Source organism: Neolamprologus brichardi, chromosome 11 (assembly GCF_056152115.1).
Source record: "Neolamprologus brichardi isolate AB-2024 chromosome 11, ASM5615211v1, whole genome shotgun sequence".
Classification (NCBI taxonomy): Eukaryota; Metazoa; Chordata; class Actinopteri; order Cichliformes; family Cichlidae; genus Neolamprologus; species Neolamprologus brichardi.
Genome location: NC_142114.1, coordinates 4,042,624 through 4,064,202, shown reverse-complemented (window position 1 = coordinate 4,064,202; position 21,579 = coordinate 4,042,624). Strand labels below are relative to the sequence as shown.

Below are 21,579 nucleotides of genomic sequence, written 5' to 3'. Positions count from 1 at the left end.
AATGAGTGTACTCCACCTTTACTCCACACTGACACAAAACAGAAAGCCAGAACCAGAGCAAGTACGTGAAAACTGGACGATTAAATATAAATCAAGATTTAATTACACTAATTATTTGGGCTAACTTTGTTGAGTGTGCTTCTATAGTTTGTATTTTAAAAATTAATCTTTTTTTTTAACCACAGCAGTTAACTTGTCATGAGGAGTACTACACAGGAGGTGTGAAAAACAACCCAGACTACATCTCAAAAAAGATGAAATTACAAAGCCAATAATAATAATATAATATATTATAAATATGATTTGTGGCGCTCATAACCCATATATTATTCCCAATAAAAAATAGAAAAAATATCAAATGTTAAAAAGTATTCACTATTTTATGAAAAATATTAGCAATTTGAAAGCAGCAACAGCTTGTTTAGCACCATGTAGCATCCCCTCTTCTTCTAACAACAGTCTAAAAACACCAGCTGTTGGTCTTTTGGGAGAAAATGTTGTCCAATCGTTGATTGACACGGGACTTTACCTGCTCAGAAAGATTTTGGGTCTCCTGTCATAATTCTTTTTCATATTGTCATTTTGTTTAAAAAGTGGCTGTCAGTAGTTACTTAAGAGGCACTGTGTCAGTTTTGCCGAGCAAAAATTTAGAGAGGAAAACATTTAAAAGGTTTGTAGCTTGTAATTTACCACAAATGTCATCAAATTTCACAGAGAATAGAAGCATGTCTCATTTATATGGACAAGCAGGATTCATGTGTAATTGCCACTGGTAGATGGCTCAGGGCTATGAGCATGGTCCCATATTTCTAGTCCTCAAAAAACAAGTATTTTAATGAAACAGATCAGAACTCAGGAAGGGAAATATCATTACAAACACACACAGACCGTAACTTTCATGTAGTTTTTAAGCTAATATCAGAGCTTTTATGTACCAAATGCAGCATTCAACAGGACTTATAGAGATCTGAAATGTGTAGATTAATGTCTTTATCTTAGAGTATGTAATATTACTTTAATTAATACCTGCATCAATCGCAGTACTTGCAAATGATGGAAATCTGACACTACGATATTTCTTTGTCTTTTTTCACATCTCGTGCTGGTCAGCTGTTATTCTGATGCTCCACCTGTGCTGTCGGATTTACCCAGAGAACAGCTGTGCAAACATACACCGCCGATGAGCAGGTCTGCTTGTTTTTGTTACTGAAGTGTGTGCTGCTTTCGATAAAATACGGATCATTATTGAAGTGGACTGGCTACCTTGCACTCGACTGAGTGCATCTTTGCTAATTTGTACTGCTTACTAAATTTGCCCCCTAATGTCAGATGATCTGAACCTCTGTCTCTCTGACTATGAGCATCAGGTGTTTGTTTATATAAGAGCAAGAATACACATTAAAAATAGCATTGCATTAAAAATGTATTGTTTAAGAGTTACACAATTCACTAGAGCTTTCCTACCATCACAACTGGGCCACCTCACCCAAGAAAAAAAATCCTCTCGCACGTTTTCTCCCAGCCTTTCATGTCACGTTGTACTGAAATTAACTGCAGCAGGGTACAAATGTCCCCAACAGTTGCTTAAAATGAAGCAGAAACAGGAATTACAGGTTCGATTCAAGCTGGCAAGTTGCGTGTCTCTCAAGCCCTCGGCGGCGACGGCCTCTTTCCCGTGTCAGCAGAAATACAGACCCTGCACTGCTGCAAATTTGGACCATGAACACTGATTTGATTTGGTGCGCCTTAAACGAGGCTGAGGGAGAGCAAGAGGAATAGAGTGAATGTTTGTGCAAAAAGACGAACAGGAAATGGTAACTGCGTGCTGCGGTACGCTGCGGTTTCTCCACAACATGGGCGGGAGGTATTAGTGAGTAATTGTTAGAGGTTTTATTTCAGCAAAAATAACTGTATTTCCACAGCAAAATAAAACCAGTAAAACAGGATTTGCTCTAAAGAGCTGCAAAACAGTGGAAAGACTTACTCTTTCTCCTTTATCGCCTTTGGTACCAGCAGGACCCTGGAACATAAAAGCACATGAGGAGAATAAACAGTCAACAGGGCTGAATGCTCACACAGCCATCTCTTTTTCTATCCCCATCTTATCAAGCTCCATCTCTTCATCTCTTTTCATCTCTGACATAACAGCTAGTACAACTAAATACATCTAAAATGTGACAAAATGAGCCCAGAGTCTTTGTTTTCTTTCCATAACACTCATGAGCTCCAAAGTTAGTGTGCTCACAAACAGAGGGCATCATCTGTGTCTTGGATGGGCTTGCTTTCCTCCAATGTCAACACTGTAAAGCACAGAGATGCATATCTGAACACAGTACGCGCATAATCTGAAATACCTGCCAAGCTTGCATATCAGAGGCAAATAAAAGACAAAGATTTCCTGGCCGCGTGAACCGTGAGCTGATACAATAAATATAAGTTTGATGCTGCTGCAGCTTTTGAATAGAGTTTTGTTTATCTTGGGAAAACGTGTCCTTGACCACCACCTGACAGGCTGCGTTTGTGTGTGTGAGGGAGGCTGAGCTGAGAGGGATAGAGAAAATGCGTGCATGCTGGCCCGGGATATTATATGCGTATTATACCACAGATGATAAAAAGGCTTTGCCAACATTTGACACAGTGGCTGAATTGGAGTGCAGGTCTGAACAATAAAAGTCTCTTCCTGGACCTCCGCTGCGTGCCTGTTTGGAGGTTCTGAATCTTCCCGGGCACATAAATGTCGACTATCTCATCAGGTGCCAAAGAGCACAAGAAAGACAGAAGAACAGCTCTGGTATAAATCAAATTTCTTTTATGACTCAATCAAAAGTGTCTTTCCATCATGTCTTGTATACAAAGAGTCTTTCCAAAGTGCAGAGTTGGTGTTTTTTCACTCAAAATATTTCCCATTTTATCTGAGAAGGAAAGTCCACTTACGAAGACTTCAAATGTGGACTCATAAAACAGCCACTAGGTTTGTTCCTTTTTTCCCTTTTCATAACTGGCAAACGCCAGCTAGTCAACCCCTCAGGTGGTTGACTAGCTGGAAACCACATCCAGAAACTGTATCTGGACTCAGTCCCACAAACTCAGGACGTTGGCGAGAGCTACGATGTGTTTCAACATCTACTGACAACCAGAATGAGATTTGGCAAATATGCAAGTCAATCAAGAAGTAAAGCATATTTAGATTCTCACTCAGTCTTCTCCCTTCCAAAGACCTCCATGCATATGTTTTGTTCTGGGTCTCTATTAAAAAGCTTAATAAATCCCTATATTTACAGATGGCGCATAGCATTTCCAGATGCACCATGTCTTCCCTAACAGAACAGTTTGGGTTTCACATTAGATGCTCGAGGCAAGAATTTATAGAAAGTGCAGAATGACCACCTTCTCTGCATTTTTAAGCTCTATGCTCACTCTGTGCTCAAGAAACTGTCTCTTATCTAATTTGTCAGAGTAGTGTAGATGTGCCAGGTTCTACCTCAGACAAACAGGTAGAGTACTCTAGGACTCACTTCTGAAGCAAAGTGGTAAATTTCCCTCCAGAATTAACTGTCTGCTATTTTAAACAACTTGCTTAAGAAGAAAAATATTCTCCTGCAGCACTGCTGAAAGGTTGCAGGGGGCAGAACAGACACTGAATCAGTAATTTCTGGTTGAGATAAAGTTTGAAACTCAAAGTTTAATAAAACGCCAGGAAGGGAAATGTTTTTCCATTCATTTAATAGATGCATGTTTGTACATTCATAAAGTGTTTGCTCCCCCCCCTTCTTCTGTGTCTCGTAGAATCGCCAGATGTGATCTCTCACTGTTTTTGGGTATATGTTGAGGAGAGGGGAAGTGATTTATAGCCCTACTGTCTGAGCCAAACTTGCTGCTGGCCTGCAAAGCTGACCCAAGACTAGATTAACTGTCACAGGAATCCACAGTATCATCTGTTCCTGTTAGCATTACACAAAGCATGGATCCCCACACCATCTCCTCAGCATCCTCATCTAAAATTATGTTTCCTGCACAAATTATTTTAAAGGGCTAAACAAGTCTGACTTACTGTACTTCGGATATTAAAGCTAAAATGAAAGTTTTAAGGCTTTTTCTCAATTTGCGACCAGTAAATCATTAAGTTGACCTTAAGCACCTCGGTGGATGTAAGATGAATTCTTGTTAACATGTTAACATGACCCATATGCACACACTACCAAAAACGTCCTTGGCAGAGGTTGTGATGTTAGTTGATTACTGCTCAAGGAGGAAAAGGGAAATATAAAGTGGAAGAGAACAAGACTTTCTCAAGGACTAATTACATCTGAATATGAGGAAAAAACAAAGTGTATTTACACTTCCTAAACTTTGTGTAGGGAGGTTTATGTGAGGGTTGTTAATATGGTTCTGGTCAGACAATAAGGAGTTTTCTCAGCATACACAGCGCATCATGTCATAATATTTCATTGCAAAGTCCTCAGATAAATGCGGTATCATACTAATCTTAACAACAACAAAAAAACAAAACCGAAAAACAAACAAACAAAAAAAACATTTTCACTCACAGGAACTCCTTGATCCCCTTGTAGCCCTGTTGGCCCACCTGGTCCTGGAGCTCCTGGTGCTCCTGGTGCTCCCTGAGAAAGGTGCAGATGGAGAACAAAGATGGCTGAAAGCTGAGGGATCAAGTGGATTTTTCACACAAAATCACAGTGGAACTAATAAGAAAACAGACTTACAACTGGTCCTGGGGGTCCTTGTTGCCCCTGTGGTCCAGTATTACCTGGCAGACCCTGCATGAGTGAAATACAGTACACTTATTAAAGTCGGCTGCACTCTTTTAATTCCTGTGGGCTTCTCCGGGAACCCAAACGCTGTTGCATCTGCAGCTTCTGCTGCTGTAACTGCACACACCAAATCAAATCTACTTTCATTTTATACAAAACACAGTTTTATTATTTTTCACTCTCTTTTACTTTTATACACCGCTCTGCATTTAATCATAAGTTATTATTCATCCCTGACTCACTTCAACACTGCGTCTTTTGTCTATCCTCACCCCTTACCGCCAACCAGACAGATGGCCCCGCCCCTCCCTGAGCCTGGTTCTGCTGGTGGTTTCTTCCTGTGAAAAGGGAGTTTTTTCTTCCCACTGTTACCAAGTGCTCGCTTATAGCTGCAGGATCTTTACCTTACAATATAAACCTTTAGGTGATTGTTATTGTGATTTTAAATGCACCTCTACCACTTCATGCATGATACATTTATGTACTATGCGGTGATTCTTTTTCAAAAGCACAGTTTTTACATCAGAAGCACACTGAAATTGTGTAGGCCAATTTTCTGAATGCCCGCATATAATAACATGATTTTAAATGACATGATGGTGGACTTGTTTTATGTCAAAATATAGTTGTAATTCGAATTGAACAAATTCCCTGTTATTAATACACAGTTTGGACGCTGAACACGGCATCGGAGTGGTCTGGAGAACAGCTTAACCTGAGGTTAAGCTAATCCTTTCATTCCAGTTTGGATGTACTTTGTGGTTAAACACCGAGTCCCCTTCAGTCTTAACAGACTCAGAGTAACCTTTGTGAGGGGAAGCCATCCATTAATAACAACAAAGCGACATAAACATGGAGAGTATGACACAAATGAAGACTCCCCAGTGGGGCTACATCCTACTGTCACCAAAGTTAAACTGTCATCCTTTCAAATAAATCTAAGCAGTTTGTGACAGCACAACAAAATCTGCACTTATTGCACAACAAGATATGCCGGAGTTTCTCTGAAATAGCTGAGCTGGGATGAGACATCTGAAAACTCTTCAGCGAGAGTTACTCTGGTGTCACACAGTAAACACTCGTCAACCCACTAATGGGACTCTGGAGAGGGCCTCAGATCCTCCCAGTAGTCATGCCTGAAAATGTCGAATACATTTTACTTTGAAATCCTTTCAGTCTGAGCAGAAGCGAATGAGGAGCAACAAGAATTCAAATCTTTGTGAAGCAAATCTGCTGAGGTCCTGGGCAGAAGTCCGCCAGCAGTCGCACTAAATACTCACCATTTAATCACACAAAATGTTTCATTAATGCAAGTATAGTAAGGATGTAACCATCCAGCACTAATATAATGTCTAATGTATACATAAACATCATCAGTTACAGCTATAGTGCAATCCCGATTTTTCCTTTTCTGTCTCTGAGGTTCAAATAAGAAATTCAGTCTCCGGCCTTTTCTCACAGAGGTCAGGCTCATGAAAATGTATCACTGCTGTTGCATTTCAGAATCAGAGCAGCTGCAGGTTTAAGGGCTATAGTCTGAGAAACTGTGGGGAGCCTAATCTAACTGCAGCATAATATCCATAAACAGTGCACAGGCTCTGTTTTTGTAACCTCTATTTAAAAGTCTTTGTATTAATTTTAAACTTTCTATGCAAAGTCCTGCGAGGACACAGACGGGTGTGCAGTGTTGGATAATTTATAAGTCACCGGTAGAGCCCAAATAATAAATGTGCGAGCCAAAGTGATGGCCCTCAAAAGAATTTCATCAGGTTTTCATGAGCCTGGATCTTGGGGAAAACTTGGATCAACTTAGTTTTCTCCTGAGTTTTCTTGGGAAACTTTGACAAAATAAAGATTTATAGCTTTGCTTGATCCATTTCTCTGCAATATTATGAACAAATAAAGTACCTCGGAGACAGTTGCTGTTGTTTCATCTGTTCTAACTGGCAGCAGTCCACTTTTAGGCAGACTTGTGTTTGTTTTTTCTCCAAGCCAGGCTATCTTTGGCTTATATACACCTCTTAGAGACTTCTGTACTGTGTGTATGCCCATAGGAGGAGAGTGATAGTGATACTTTTACTGTATCAGGAAAGGATCATCTGCTTTCCCTAGCTTGCATTGTACCCACTGGATGATACAGGCTGATGGCTGGTGTAAATCCCCATTTATTGCTAATCCCAAAAGTACCACACACATTGTGAATGGCTATTAAGTTTTTCTAATTACTGCTCAATTGGTAAAAGCTTCCTTTCTACATTGCAGTTAAATGACTGTTGATATCAGAAATTGCTGTTGCATCGATAACATCTGATGAACTGATATTTATCGCTATTCCCTCCTTCTTTGGATGCATTCAGCCTGAGAGCACTGCTGGATTTAATTCCACAGCAATTAAAGCACTGATTAGAGATATTTTCTCTATTTGCATGGAAACTGAATTCTCATTAACAATTTGCGAGTTTACACACCAGTGCACCGTGGGTTATTTTTAAAAACATAAAATTCACGGCAGATCTGTAGCATGTTGATGAAATATTAATGTGGGAGGTCAGTCATGCACAGTGGCGCAGAGGGGACGCCTCTCCAATCGAGAGCAGCTAAAATTGCTTCCTGAAAAGTAATTGAACACGATTACACTCAATAATTAGGTTGGTAAACATGGTATTCCTTGAGTGTATGATACAGTGCAGGCTGGTGATTGCGATGTCCCACCAGGGCTCCAAAATTATGTTTTTAAGTGTTGATTATATTTGTAATTTCCTGTTAGATTTCGTAGCTCCCCGTGTCTGTTGTTTCAGATACTTCCTGCTCTGGTGCATTTCCTACCTTTGTGATTGTGCGCTCCACCCTAATGAGCTGCACCTGTGTTTAATTGCCCCCCCTCAGTGTATTCAAGCTGTTTTCATCTTCCTCTGCCAGACAGCGTTAGAGCAATGTGTCAAGCGGCCTGTGTGTGTCTGGCCTTGTTTCTGACACTCATTCTCATTTTGTTAGCTGTGTTGGACCAGTCGCTCGCAGACTAAACCCCTCAAGTAAAAGCTGCCCTTTTGAACTTACACCTACACCTAGCATCTGTAGGTAGTTGTAGAGGAAAAAAGCTGTAGATGGAAATAATTCAATATATTGCTTCAGCTATAATCCTGAACTGTTTCATAATCAGTTTTTAGTAAATACGCTTAGTTAAGAAGCTTCAGAAAACTTTATATACAGTATTATGTTATTTTAGAAACCTGTCGAAAACCTTTTAAAACAAAAAATTCCTGAATTCATGTTGTTATAGCCAAATTTGAGCTGGCGTACTGGAGTTCTCTGAGAAGTCAGAAATTAATCAAGCATAATATTCAGATGCCAGTAAAGATTTTCATTTGAAATCTTAATAAAAATAATAATGATGTGCTTTATTATTTAATTAATCTATCTGCCGTTTTGTAAAGCAGTCAATTTGAAAATTCATGGATGACAACAATAATTATATTATAGCATTAAAATTATTATTTTGATTAAAGACCTTGCACATATCAATTAATCATCGCAACAGAAAAAACCTCTGGTAATTAATAATGCTGTTAATTTAGGGCAACTATGACATTAATTAGTTGAATACTGTACTTCACTAATTAGCAGGTTGAGGTGATGATGTAAAGACATTTTGAGTCCAACATACGTTGGAAGCACAGCTGCTTTAGTTTCTGTTACTTTCTTTGCGTTGCTCTTGCTCGCTTGCTTACTCTTATGATTTATCTTAACAGCAATTCTTCAGCTTTTTCTTTTACTATGAGCCAAAATGTCAGCTGTGAAAAACCAAGCGTATTCTGACTCAATGTTTTGGATTGTAAATCTTTCCATTACAGTCAGAGTGTTGTTGGATGCAGTCTGTAGTGTAGCGTTTGAACACACAAGCCAACTCTCGATCCACATTTGTAGCAGCTCTGCAGAGCCTTTAACGTTTAAAAATATTACAATATGGTGCACACTCTAATATAAATGATGTACATTAGTCTGTCAAGTGGTATCAAACTGAGCATTAATATTTTAAAAGTATTAAAGAACTGAGTCCAAAAAAAAAAGAACAAATCCCTGTCAGCATTAAGTTCACTGGCTTAAACGTACTAAGACAGCTGAGAAGTGCTGCTACTGATCATGCAACAGTTTCCTGGACTCTTTTACTAAATGACCGCATCATTATACTGTATTCGCTGCACAATCTGACAGATACACTTGCTGTGTTTCTCAAATCACGTTCTTCCTTACACACAAGTTAAGTGCTTAAGAGCCTTCACACAATCCATCTACGTGAGGTGCTCTACAAGTACCCGTATGGTGCACTCATAGTGAACAAATACCACCAGAGTGGCTACGCAGTGGGAAGAGGGAAAGGGAACGGGCACATCATCAGCTGATGATGCAGATGCTAGGTGCTTTTACACTGTTTAGGTGCTTACAGTACTGTGGAAAAGTCTTGAGCTAGCCCTCTTTCTTTACAATTTTCTTCCAAAGAGCCAAACTTTCTTTTAATTTGAGCAAAACTTCTTTAGGCTTTCTGAAAGTCTTTAACATTTTTTCTTCACACATCCTGCCATCCTGCAGCAGCCTGTGTCAAAACAGGCTTATTTTCTAATTTCTTTAGTGGAATCTACAAAAAACACAAACGAACAAGATGACACAATTCAGTGACCAATTTTACACCAAAGAGATAATTCCCATAGACCTATTACCTAAAAACTGACATATAATCAGGATGGTGTGCAATGTGTCCTGAAAGAAATTTGAGGAAACTGGAGACGTGGTGGACAGAAGAACTGGCAAGCCTAAAAAACTATCTACAGCAGATGAACAGTATCTCAAAGTCCTTAAAAAATTAAAAAATTAAAAAATCTGAGGGCTGCATCTGGCCTTCAATTCATCCATCTACTGTTCATCAAATCCTCATCAAAATGGTCTCGATGGAAGGATGGCTGTCAAGAAGGAGAGGAAACAGGAAAAGGCTAAGGTATGCCAAATTACACTTTGGACTGAAAATCAGTGGAAACAGGTTTTATGGACTGATGAATCTAAATTTACAATTTCTGTCTCAAGTAGTCATCCTTACAGTGGGGAAATGAACAGGCTTCATGGCTTTATGGTAGTTTCATTGTTTAATGGGCAGAATATCAAACAAAAATCCAGAAAAAGCACAATAAAATTATAAACAGATTTGCATATCAGGTAATAAAATAAGTATTTGATACCAAAGTAGAAACCTTTGTTGGCAAACACAGCAGTAAGAGATTTCTTTTAGTTGGTTACCAGGTTTACACAGATCTCAGGAAGGATTTTGACCTACTCCTCCTCACAGAAACCGTCAGAGTCTTTTAGGTTTCTTGGCTGCTGCTTGGTAACTCAAAGCTTCAGCTCCCTCCACAGATTTTGTTTAATAGGATGGAGGTCTGAGGACTGGCTAGGCCAGTTGTTTCCTTGGTGGTATGTTTTGAGTTACTGTCATGGTGTAAGACCAATCCATGACTCATCTTCACTGTTCTAGCAAACAGAAAGAGGTTCCCATCTAAGATTTTTACAGTACATGGCCCCGTCCTTTGGCCCTTCAGTGCTGTGAGGTTGTCCTGTTCCCTTAACAGAAAAACAGCTTCAAAGCACAATCGCTTCTACAATTGTTTCCATGACAGCTCTTTGGTCTTGTCAATTCCACACGTGTGCTTTATATACAAAGAGTTGAGATCAGAAGTGTCTGTAATTGGCTGTGGCCACATTACAATCAATCTTGGAGAGCCATAATTAGGGCTGGATTGTAGGGGATCAAATACTTATTTCACTAAATGACATGTAGAAAGATAGCTTGCCTAAGAGAGTTCAGGCTTTATTGAAGAATAATAGTGATCATGCCAAATACTGACTATCAAGCTTGTTAGACTTATACAAACTGTTTTTTTGCCTTATATACTGTATATCCATGTACATTTGCACATTTCAATACATTTCTCATTTTCCTAGCAAAAAATAAAGAATGAGGGACGGCTCGAGATGTTTTCCACAAGTATTTATTGTATTCATGCGAAAGTGTAGCAAAAACATAAGGCCAAAAGCACAAATGCTTGCAGATCTTAATAAAATGTTTTTTATTGAAAGTGGCATTTCTAGTAGTACACAGTGTGATGTTGCTTTGAGACAACATTTCAAATCTTAAAAGTCATGTGCTACATAAGTAAGTACTGAGTGTAACACAACTTTAAGTCAGCATGAGTTGTACAATTTGTGGAAGCTTCACTGTGAATTCAGTTTGACTCTGTAGAAAATTTCTGATAATCAAATCTGAACTTTCTCAATACTGTATTTAAATTCAGGTGGCAAAAAGATAAAGTAAAAAAAGGTTTTAAGTTTACAAAGATGTCACTGACTGATTTAATTAAACCAAATTATAATGTAAGTTGGTTGTTTTCCTTCTAAAAGTTCATGAACTCCAAACCTCTCTGGCACTGTGAGAAGAAACTCTGGCCAACATGCAAGCATCCTCAAGAAAACCACATGACAAGCCTGAAAACTATGCAAGATGTCTTCTGACAACTACCACTGAGGGGATGAGTGCTTGGACAAGTGTCGGCCAAAAAAGAGACAGCAGATGGATGAAGCGCAAGACTGTCACCCTTCCAGGAGCCAGACCAGGACAACAGGCTTCTATGACTCTGTTACATATTTGGAATAAACCCCCTTTTTTCTGCTTGCTGATACATTACCCTCTGGCTATGTTTCTGTTTTGGTATTTACAGTCCAGTTGAGCATTGTAAGGCCTGATCCCGCTGTCAACATTAACTACAGACCAGCTGGTATCACAGAGCCCTAAAAGTGCTGGATCTCATATACTGTGACTGCTCTACATGAAACCAGGGTGATGTAGCTCTGAACAACTGGGAGAAGACATGCATGGTTTTATGAAGACACATAAAACTAAACAGAGAAATGCAGCTGGACATTAAGGCGCTGTGCAAAGCTGGACCATAAAAAACGTTCACTTTCTTTTGTATGGTATTATTTATCTAACTCATTTATCTGAATGCAAACTTTGATTTTCATATTACAGAGACTACAAAGAAATGCCATGAATATTAATGAATCTATGTATATTTCCTCAAAACTTATTTAGTGCATGTATCAGAGCATATTCTCGTGAGGACAGCGGAGCGATTATGCAGCTGTTTTACTGTTTTATCTTTGCAGATCTCATCCATTGTGCCTTTTTTATTTAGATGATCACTTTCAGAATTGTATTTTACACCCCATTAAATTAAAACTTCCACCCCTATGTACTGTATTTCAGACTGTAGTTAACCAAATGCATGCATTAGACAGTACACTACACTCTACATTTCCAACAACCAAACAAATCAGGCAGCGTAACACGAACCAGCACAGCTGAACATCAGGTCAGTATCTTACCCTTGATCCTGGGGGACCATCTCTGCCAGGTGAGCCAGGACCTCCGGGAACTCCCTGAGAAAAACACAAACACAGGGGTTTGAATTACTGTGGCAATACAGACTGACTGAGGATTTATGCTTCGGTGGGAAATCTACGCCATAGCTACGTAGTAACCACTAACAAATGTGAAACCCTACAGTCCAAACTGACGCTAACCTGCCTAAAACTGTAACCACACGGCATGTCACGCAGCTTTTCAGCACTGTCAATGTCCAGCTACTTTGTTACACCAGGTTTTGAATTTACCAGTGACAACTTATTTCAATATAAGAAATAATAACAGCATTAATGTAAGGACTCACGAATGTTGGCATAATCATGGAGTGATTTTGTTAAAACTGTGGGAATGGATGTGAAGGAATGGACAAATAAATGGAAGAACATGAGGAACACAGATGTCTGTCACGGAAAAAAGCTAATCACAGCAAAGAGGCAGAGGAGGGAAAGATGTCCCAGCTTTTTATTTGTTTCTATCGGCTGGTGTTAGGATTAAAATTATTTAAGCTGGTTTTTATATGCACATTGTGATGGGATCATTAAAGAGTTGGAGCTCCATGTTTTGAAGGGCGGAAGCTTCATTCAGTGTTATCATTGAATCGAAATATTGTGATTGATGTAGAGTCCAGAAGGTTTTTTTGCAGCATGCTTACACATCATAACTAGCTAACACTCAGGATGGTATTTACTGGGCCAAGGGAGTCTGAACAGAATGTCGCGAACTTAGATAATAAATAGAATCAATAAGAGATTTATAATCAAGGCTACGCAGGGAGGTGTTTTCTTTTCCTGTTTCTGTTATTCCAGGAAGGAGCAGATACGAGGTCGGAGAGAAGACTCGTAGGGAAACAGCCAGCCCACCACATCGCTTCTGGACAAATACTTGTTTTTGTTGGGGTATAAAACTGCACGGCTCCATCCGGGATCATCCTTTCTGTGAAGACAGATGGCTGATTTCACAGAGAGGTCCAGTGCTGTAACTTTTAATTTCAACTGGCGAAGCACATTAAATCTTTTTAAACAATAGTCATTCTCCAGTACTTCCTGGAGACTGAACACGACACTTGCTCCATGCATAAATCAGCGGGACATGACCGAACGGTAATTAACACATAATGCACAACGCAGATTCATAAATGCCAGTGACATCATCGGCAGCTTGTGTAGGTTGCATCGTTGTCCATCAGCAGGAATCTCATCATAATTAGGAAAATGTATTTTTAGTATTTCCATGCAGTCATCTTGGTTGTTGCTGACCTGATATGAGCAGGAAACCAAAGGACTTAAATCAGCCTTCAAAATCAGATTTTCTTTAAAATTGTGAATTCATTTAATTTCTTTCTTCTTCTTTTTGCACTATAATCCATCGCAGCCCAGTGAATTTTTAAAAAGTGTTTTAGCTGCCGAATCACGTACAGTTTAGCAAGGAAAGTCTTTATCCATAAATGTCTCATAATAATTAAAATACGTACAGACGTGCTACTAAAGGTCAGAACAGCTGAGGATTTGCTATCTTGCTCAACAATGCTTTGACGGCAGTGGACATAAATCTGATTTATAAAAAGGACCAGCTTTTAACCCTCTGGACACAGACAGTCTTCATATCTGCAGTCGACCCCGCCGCTCCATCTCCTGCCCCATTTCCCCTTCATCCGCCTCTCCGCAGGTCAATGCACACACAGCCAATTCCAAAATGCAGCCACGGACTGCGTGCTGAGGTGATTTATCTCCGCACTTCAGTATTAGTGGAGGGCTCATAAAACAGGACAGTTAACACTGTTAAAGGTTCTACAAATTACAGGACAGGGTCGCGGAGGACAGGCTTCATATGATTAACGATGTGCCGCCGTTCAGATGTTGCCTGATGTGCACTCTCCCATGACATCTGCAATAATACCTGCCCTGCAACTTTCACTCAGATATCGACAAACTTCAAGAAACACGTGGAGCGGAGAGGCAAACCTCCACGTCTGCACAAAACACAAAGACTGATGAAATCGTTGTTGACAACTGAGGCCTAAAGACGAAGTTATTAAAGCAAACTGCAAAAGAAAAAATAATTATAGCGAAAAAATGTTATGAAAGTGTCGTCACTCTATGTAAAATGTAAATAAAAATAATAATTCAATAATTTAAACACTACATCCACAAACTCTACATATTAAATGTTAAATAAAAAGTGCACTGCATTAACTTTTCTTTCAAAAAAGCGATAAGACTAATTTCTCACAGCTTTATAGTAAAATGATTTCAGCTGCTCGACACTTCTGAGTTTCTTTTATGGTAAATATGCCAAAATATGTGCGTGACACGTCCAGTTTAGCAGCTGTACTGTTTTACTATCAAGCCCTGCTGTCCTAAGCTGTACATGTGTTCTCCGATCTCCTGCTTTCATAAGCCAAACCTTTCCTCAAAACTATATTATCTGGGTGGCAGCACAAGTTTAGCCTTTACAAAAGATAACTACACACATGTCACAAGCATTGATGTAACCCACCACACATCAGAGAAATTTGCAGTCTAGATGGTCCACATCCTCTTTAGCTCGGAGGATGAGACATTTCCTTTAACATTTTTAAACTTAAAACCACAGGACAGTTTTCCACTTTACATCAGTCTCTGAAATTAGCTCAGGCTAATGTTATTTCAATACATTTTTTGCTCTGCATGATCGAGTTTCAGCTTGCATTTGTGGATAGTGATTAACTCTGTTCTCGGGCAGGCTTTAGGATGTCCTCCTGACCACATGCAGTGATTTCCAGGACAGAACTGTGCTGTGTTTATAATACAACACTGCCTGAGGCCCTGAAGATCACAGCGATTTATTACTGGCTTTATTTTAATCTTTTAAAGATATCATATACTGTGCAAGATAAAATACTCGAACTGCAAATTTAGATTGCTCTGTTTTACTGATGGTAAAGAGGTTTTCAAGTCTTTATTTTTATTATTATTATTATTAATTTTGCTTTTGTCTTGACTTTCCTTTGAAGGAGTTCCCAGTATAACATTCAAATTAAACATACGTGTTGAAAACACATAAAATGTCAGTTTCAACATTAAATAGGCTGTTTTTGTATCATTACATTTAATAGAGAGTTTAATTAATTTGGATATAATGGTATTGCATACTTATTCATATTTTCCATTGTCCCATTTAGGCTTTTTGGAGAGCAGTTGAAGAAATTTTTCAGTCAAGTCAAACTTTATTGGAACAGTTTTCTGAACTTCTCTACCTGTACCGATTTTTTTTAACCACTTTTAAGAAAAAAAGCTTTAAGTTTCAGTTATAGTCTAACTATAAAATATTCAGTGTTTGATCATAAAATATTAAAATATTCTTTTGTTTCTTGATAAATGCTGCATAATTCACAACACCCTGAGAATAAAGTGAACAGGCAGGCCAAAGAAATTAATAATTGGAGTGTGCGAGTGATTCTGATTCAATACATTAGCCTCGGGATTTACACACACACGGGAATGCACAGCTGTAAATTTCCTTGGTGTCCGGCAGATAAAGGACTGAGATGAGGGGGTCATGTGGGGCAACCGTATATATCCGCACAAGATCAAGAATGAGACCAATTTGAAATGATTGCCTATACCAAAACAACCCGCATCCCTCTCTCAGACAAAACCAAAATTATTAGTCGATAACAAAACCTCACATGCGCGCCGATAAACAAAATGAAAGCGAGAGATGAGAGAGACGGCTACGCACACAAACACACAGTCGCCGCTCTTCAATGCAGCTGCATTTTTCATTGTCAAATTGAAACAGAGGTGGAGGGGACGCTGACGACAAGGTTACATTGTATTTACTGCAGGAAGAAACAGAGCGAGAGGGGGAGAGAGAGAGACTGAGGTAATTGATGCTTTAGAGTTGTGATACTCTCTGTGGTCCCTCGTATATTACAACAGGGCCCTGGAAGCTACATTATTCCCCCACTGAGCCACACACACACACCCATTCATATTCCTTGCTGTGACAAAACACATTATTACTCAGTAACATAGTGCAGCACAGGGCAGCACTGCCAGCTTTTATTAATAGGGCTATGCAGGCACAGAGAGCGCTAGATAGTGCCGCATCGAGGACTGCTGAAGCTCTCTGTGAGCTCGTTGGGAGGCTAGTTGTTCTCGCCCCCTGAGAGTGGCTAACGTTTCGCTACGCTTCTGAAAATGAAACTAATAGAAACTAACATTTTTTGGGGGGGACAAATAGAAAACATTTTCAAATGCTTTCAGAAAATGAAAATTTGCAATTTGTTGGGCATTGAAATGCAGGTGAATTTAAATTGTCACAATCAGCAGGGCTGACTGCGTGTAGAGTGAAACGTGGGCCCAAATGCAGACGAAACAAAATGTGCTTGAATAACCAAAAATGAACCGTTTATTGAACTGGCAAAATAACTGCAAACAAAAGGCAAAAGGCAAGACAAGACATGAGCCTAATGACAGGACAGGGGAAGTGAAACTAAATGCAGTGAACCAAGAACACTCAACTCCTTCAAAATAAAACCGGAAACACTGAAACTAGACATGATAACACAAGCTTAATAGACCTATCACGTGATGAACGACATAAGAACCCAAACACAGAAACCAAGGAAACAATAAATAATGACTGCCTTTAACCTCAACGAAAAGCTAAATAGGAATGACATATGAACTAATCACAAATCTAAAATGAGACAAATATAAAATGTACTCAGAGCGCTGGGTCGGAGACAATCCAGCACCCCCATCCAATCAAGCTTTAGTATAAGTGCAAAATTAAAAAGAGTTCTTATGTTAAATATCCTGTTGTGTGCAAAGATGTCGAGTGCCATTAGCTTGACTACCCAGGCTTTAATTGACCCCTGAGAATTATTAATTATTTAATCATTCTTACAGTACCGAACAAAATCGTCTGATTCAACTGTTGAAGGAAACCATTAGAAAACGACGGTCCAAACATGGAGCCTGTGTGCTCTGCAGATCAATGTACGAGTGTGACACGATCAGGGGGAAGATGGCAGCAGTGACTGTAACAAATTGTGCTCAGCGATGTAAAAAAAATAAAATAAAAATAAATAAAATATAAGACTGCTCCTTTTTTTTTGCTCTGTGCTGAAGCCATCTCTCAAAATCAAAACCTTGGCATTGTCAGCTCTGCATGTACAACTCGAGTGCAGCTGTTGTAATGAATTTAAGTTTAAGTTTTATCAAATTATTCTCTGAAACGTTCTTATCCCCGTAAACGTCTGGAGATATGGTTTGCAAAGACACAAGACAGAAGGCCTCTAGATGTTAGTTCATGTGCTAATAAATGACACTCATATATTATATCAATACTACATCTCAAATGCATTGAAACGCATTTTCTTTTCTTCACCAAAGCTGATGCATCCAGATAAATACTACACGCCTGAAAGGGTTCTTGGCCACTTCAAATGTCAATAGATTTTCTCAGTCTCCCAGTCAGAAGCCTAAAAGCGTTATCTGTGTTCTTGTTCCAGTTCATAAGTTTAATAACTAACCATTTCTACAACAGGCGGGCCCGCACAGAGCGGAGCGGAAAGCGCTGCGTCAGGAGCTGCTTTAGCTCAGTGCGAACAAGTGTGAGGAAGTGAGACAAAACTTTTACACCATCCGTTTTCTTTGCTTTCAAACAAAGTAAATTCAGCAAACCTTCGTTCACTGAAATGCATGCACATCACCAGGTATTATTTTTTTTATTTATCAGCTAAAAACAGAAAAACTAACTTGAAAAAATTAGAAAAACGGTCTGTCAAGAAGCACTTCTACAATAGTGAAACTCTCTGCAGACTCCTGCAGGTAAGTGATTCGTTTAATATTTAACCAGTGTAGCTGCAAAACAGCAGAGATTCAGACTCCAGCTCAGCTTACACACCCATTACTCACCCTCACAGTTGTTTTCACTTAATTAGACTGATTAGCTCTGTTTTCAGGAGTGGTGCGTGTATATTACCTTTGCTGGGGACATAAATCTGTTTACATAGTCACATTCTTAAGACTTATTTCCCTTTGGAGGCTAAATACCAAGTCTTTATACCATAGCATTAAATTTTATGGTGCAAACTTGATCCAAGGTTGTAGTAGGGTGAGGTTTTTGGGGTGGGGGGCAGTAAAAGTAATGTCCTCTGAAGTGATGGAGACATTGTATATTAGTGGTTTGGGTCTATGACCTTCCACAATGACCTAACCCGAATCTGATTAAATACAGATTTATTATAATACAGATACATTAAAAGAAGCACAGAAGTGACATATTCTTCCTTGAAAAATAAGCGTCTCCTGGTACACAGCTACTGAAACAATGACTGTGTCTTTGCTGATGTCCAGGGCTCCCAGTAGAACACCATTAAATTAATTCAGTATTACTTTGGATTGGTTCAGTGCAGAATAATGGAGACGCCTGTGATGATTATTCACATCTCACTGATTCCATTAGACTGCATCATGACCATGTGCATGTGTAGACTGCTAAAACACACCCCCACACACTAAAACCCACCAACCACTAGCATTAAGACCAGATCCTTCCAGTCCTGTAATTTGGATCTGACATGTTATTCCAGCCCATCCCACAGATGCTCAGCCTGACTGAGATCAGGGAAATAAGGTGGCCAAGTTGACACCCTACAGCTGTCAGGGTGTACCTCTGTAATGAAACTGGGGGTTATGTGTTTAGGTACAAGCAAAAGTAACATCCAGATAAAGTTTCCCAGCAGAATATTGCCCAGAGCCTCAAGCCATGCTGCGTCTACATGATGTCATCAGACCAGGCTAACCTTTTTTCCTTTGGACCACATTTGGCAGGTATTAAACCGGAAACACCCTCAAGAGAAGCAAGTTCAGCCCTTGCTGTTAGCCTGGACCATGCACTGACCTCCTTGAGTTGCTGCTGTTCCCTGCTACACACTGTCCCATATAGTAATTTATAAAATCTTTTATTTATATTTTAGTTATTTCAGTACTTAGGTTTACATTTATTTGAGTATTTATTCTATTTATTTCAGCTGTTTTACCTATTGTTCTGTAGAATGCTGCATATACTGAGGCTTACTGTAAAGCACTGTTTCATTTGTATCATGTCACATATTTCATTGACAATTAAAGCTGAGTCTGAGTAAATGTTGCTGAGATCTTCACACTTGGACATTTATCTTGTCCAAGTGTGACAAGATAAATGTCCAAAAACATCACCTCTAAGAGCTGCTATAATGTGTCCACCTCCCTGAAGAGGGCCACTGTAACAAGTTAATCAGAGTTAATCACACTTCTCTCCCCCCCCCCCCCCCCCCTTCTCTCCCGCTCATTTACATAGTGTAATTACGAAATGATCAGAAGCAACACAACAACTGTGTCTACAACTGATCAAATGAGGCCACAGTAGTTCTAAACAAACCAATAATTTGCCCTGTCAGCACTGGCCTGGCAAACATGTCACCAATATTGGCTACACAGGCAAGTCATTTTGGATTTTTTTCAGTCCAGTGTACTTTATCTATCACATTAGATATGTACTGGCGATCTAATAATTTTGGTAAAACATTTTATTTATCCCTAACTAAGTTATCTGCTAAAGTTCATCAGAAATAACACACTGAGTCCATGTCAGCCTTAGTAAGAATTAGGGGTGGGGGAAAAAATTGATACTGTGTAGTATCATGATATTTTGTTTGCTAATAATGTATCGATACAGGGACAGCAGAAATCAATATTTTGTTACAAAAAAGGTTTTTGTGGACTGGAACATGCTCTGACTTCAGAGCATGTTGATCAGCTCCTTTTTCTGAGCAACAATCCTGACATTCCTTCACTGTCCAAATGTGTTTAACTTTTTTTTATGGCAACAATAAACATGACAGTTTACTTAATTAAAATAAAACATGTCTTAAATTAAAATAAGTTTAAAACTTTTTTATTTAATGTAAAATTATATTTTGTTTTAATTTACTTTCAAATTCTTCAGTTGCTGAATGGGCTGCATAGTTTTCACAAATTGCATAGTTTAGAATAGCTATAATTGTACCAGGTGGTTGCATTCAGTTAAGTTGGACTAGACTGTAATACAAACCGTTCAGTTTGTCAACAATAAAACTGAAATGAGAGAAAGACTGAGTGTGAGACTTTGTTATTAGATAAAATGAATATTAATAAAGTTTACCTTTATGTACAGAATCTGAATATTGCAAAATATTTTTTAAAATAATATCGTATCGTGCGTTAAGTATTGTGATAATATCGTATCGTGGGATGTATGGTGATTCCCACCTCTAGTAAGAATGGCCGAAAGTATCGAGGAAACAAGAAAAATAATTTTAAAAAATCAAATGAAAACACAGAAATATGCTTTTATAGAGTAACACGTCTCATTTCTGTGAGCGTACAGGTCCAGGGCACCTTTCATTAGATGTAAGACTCATTTCAATTCTGCACACACACACATACATACACACATACACACACACACACACACACACACACACACACACACACACACACACACACACACACACACACACAAACACACACACACAGCTGGGTATACTTAATAGTACTTAGCTCCTATAAGTAAGACAGAAACACAGGAGGAGAACATTGTGTTTCAGGCAGGGTGGAAAGTAATTCCCTCTCCGTGTTGTACTTTGTAACGTAGGGAATCAGATCAGCGTGCCACAAAACACACTTTACTGCTATGTTTTACAACAGTGACCATTTTTGGGAAATGTTCTTACCATTGGTCCGGAAGGTCCGATCTCTCCTCTCTCTCCTTTCTCCCCAAGAGCTCCCTGTAAAACAAACAATGTCACTGCGGCTGGGCTGGACTCGTGGGCCTCGTGATAGCCACGGACTGGAAAAGCCAACATCAGTTATCTTAATAAGATGCCGGGCCATTTCTTTGGGCAAGATCCGAGAAATGTCTGGAAGTCTATTTGAGGCATATGTCAACATTTGTCAGTTCACAATGGCAGGTGGTAGACAGCTTAATATCAAGTGCAGTCATAATTGCACACATTTCTGAACTTGCTGAAGAAAGATGGGAACAAACTGCAAAAAGCACACGTCCAGTGACCGGTTATCATAATTCAGTGAAAGTGCTGCTTGGGAATGACAAAACTTGATATGTTACTTGATCCCAAAGTTTTATTTTTGTTATTACAGGAAGTTGTGTGAGTTTCAACATTAAAGCAATTGTGGAAAAATCCACCTTTACGCCAGTAAAGTCTTACCGGCGGCCCCTGAATGGAGAGTCCGTTGGGTCCTTGAGGACCAGGTTGCCCTGGGGGTCCAGAAGGGCCAACTTCTCCTACGGGCCCTTGTGGTCCCTGTG

General features: G+C 39.2%; 1 protein-coding gene across 2 annotated transcripts in view; it reads right to left on the bottom strand.

Moving 5' to 3' along the window:
* The window catches only part of col14a1a (collagen, type XIV, alpha 1a), a 153,100-nt gene that overhangs the window by 12,107 nt on the left and 119,414 nt on the right, over positions 1-21,579 (bottom strand). For both annotated transcript variants that reach the window (XM_087847997.1, XM_087847996.1), the window contains exons 38-43: positions 21,479-21,574; positions 20,984-21,037; positions 12,198-12,251; positions 4,722-4,775; positions 4,548-4,619; positions 1,985-2,020 (exon numbers count right to left, since the gene is read on the bottom strand). In XM_087847997.1, the coding sequence (XP_087704123.1) occupies positions 1,985-2,020; positions 4,548-4,619; positions 4,722-4,775; positions 12,198-12,251; positions 20,984-21,037; positions 21,479-21,574 (366 nt within the window). The remainder of the gene's footprint in view (positions 1-1,984; positions 2,021-4,547; positions 4,620-4,721; positions 4,776-12,197; positions 12,252-20,983; positions 21,038-21,478; positions 21,575-21,579) is intronic.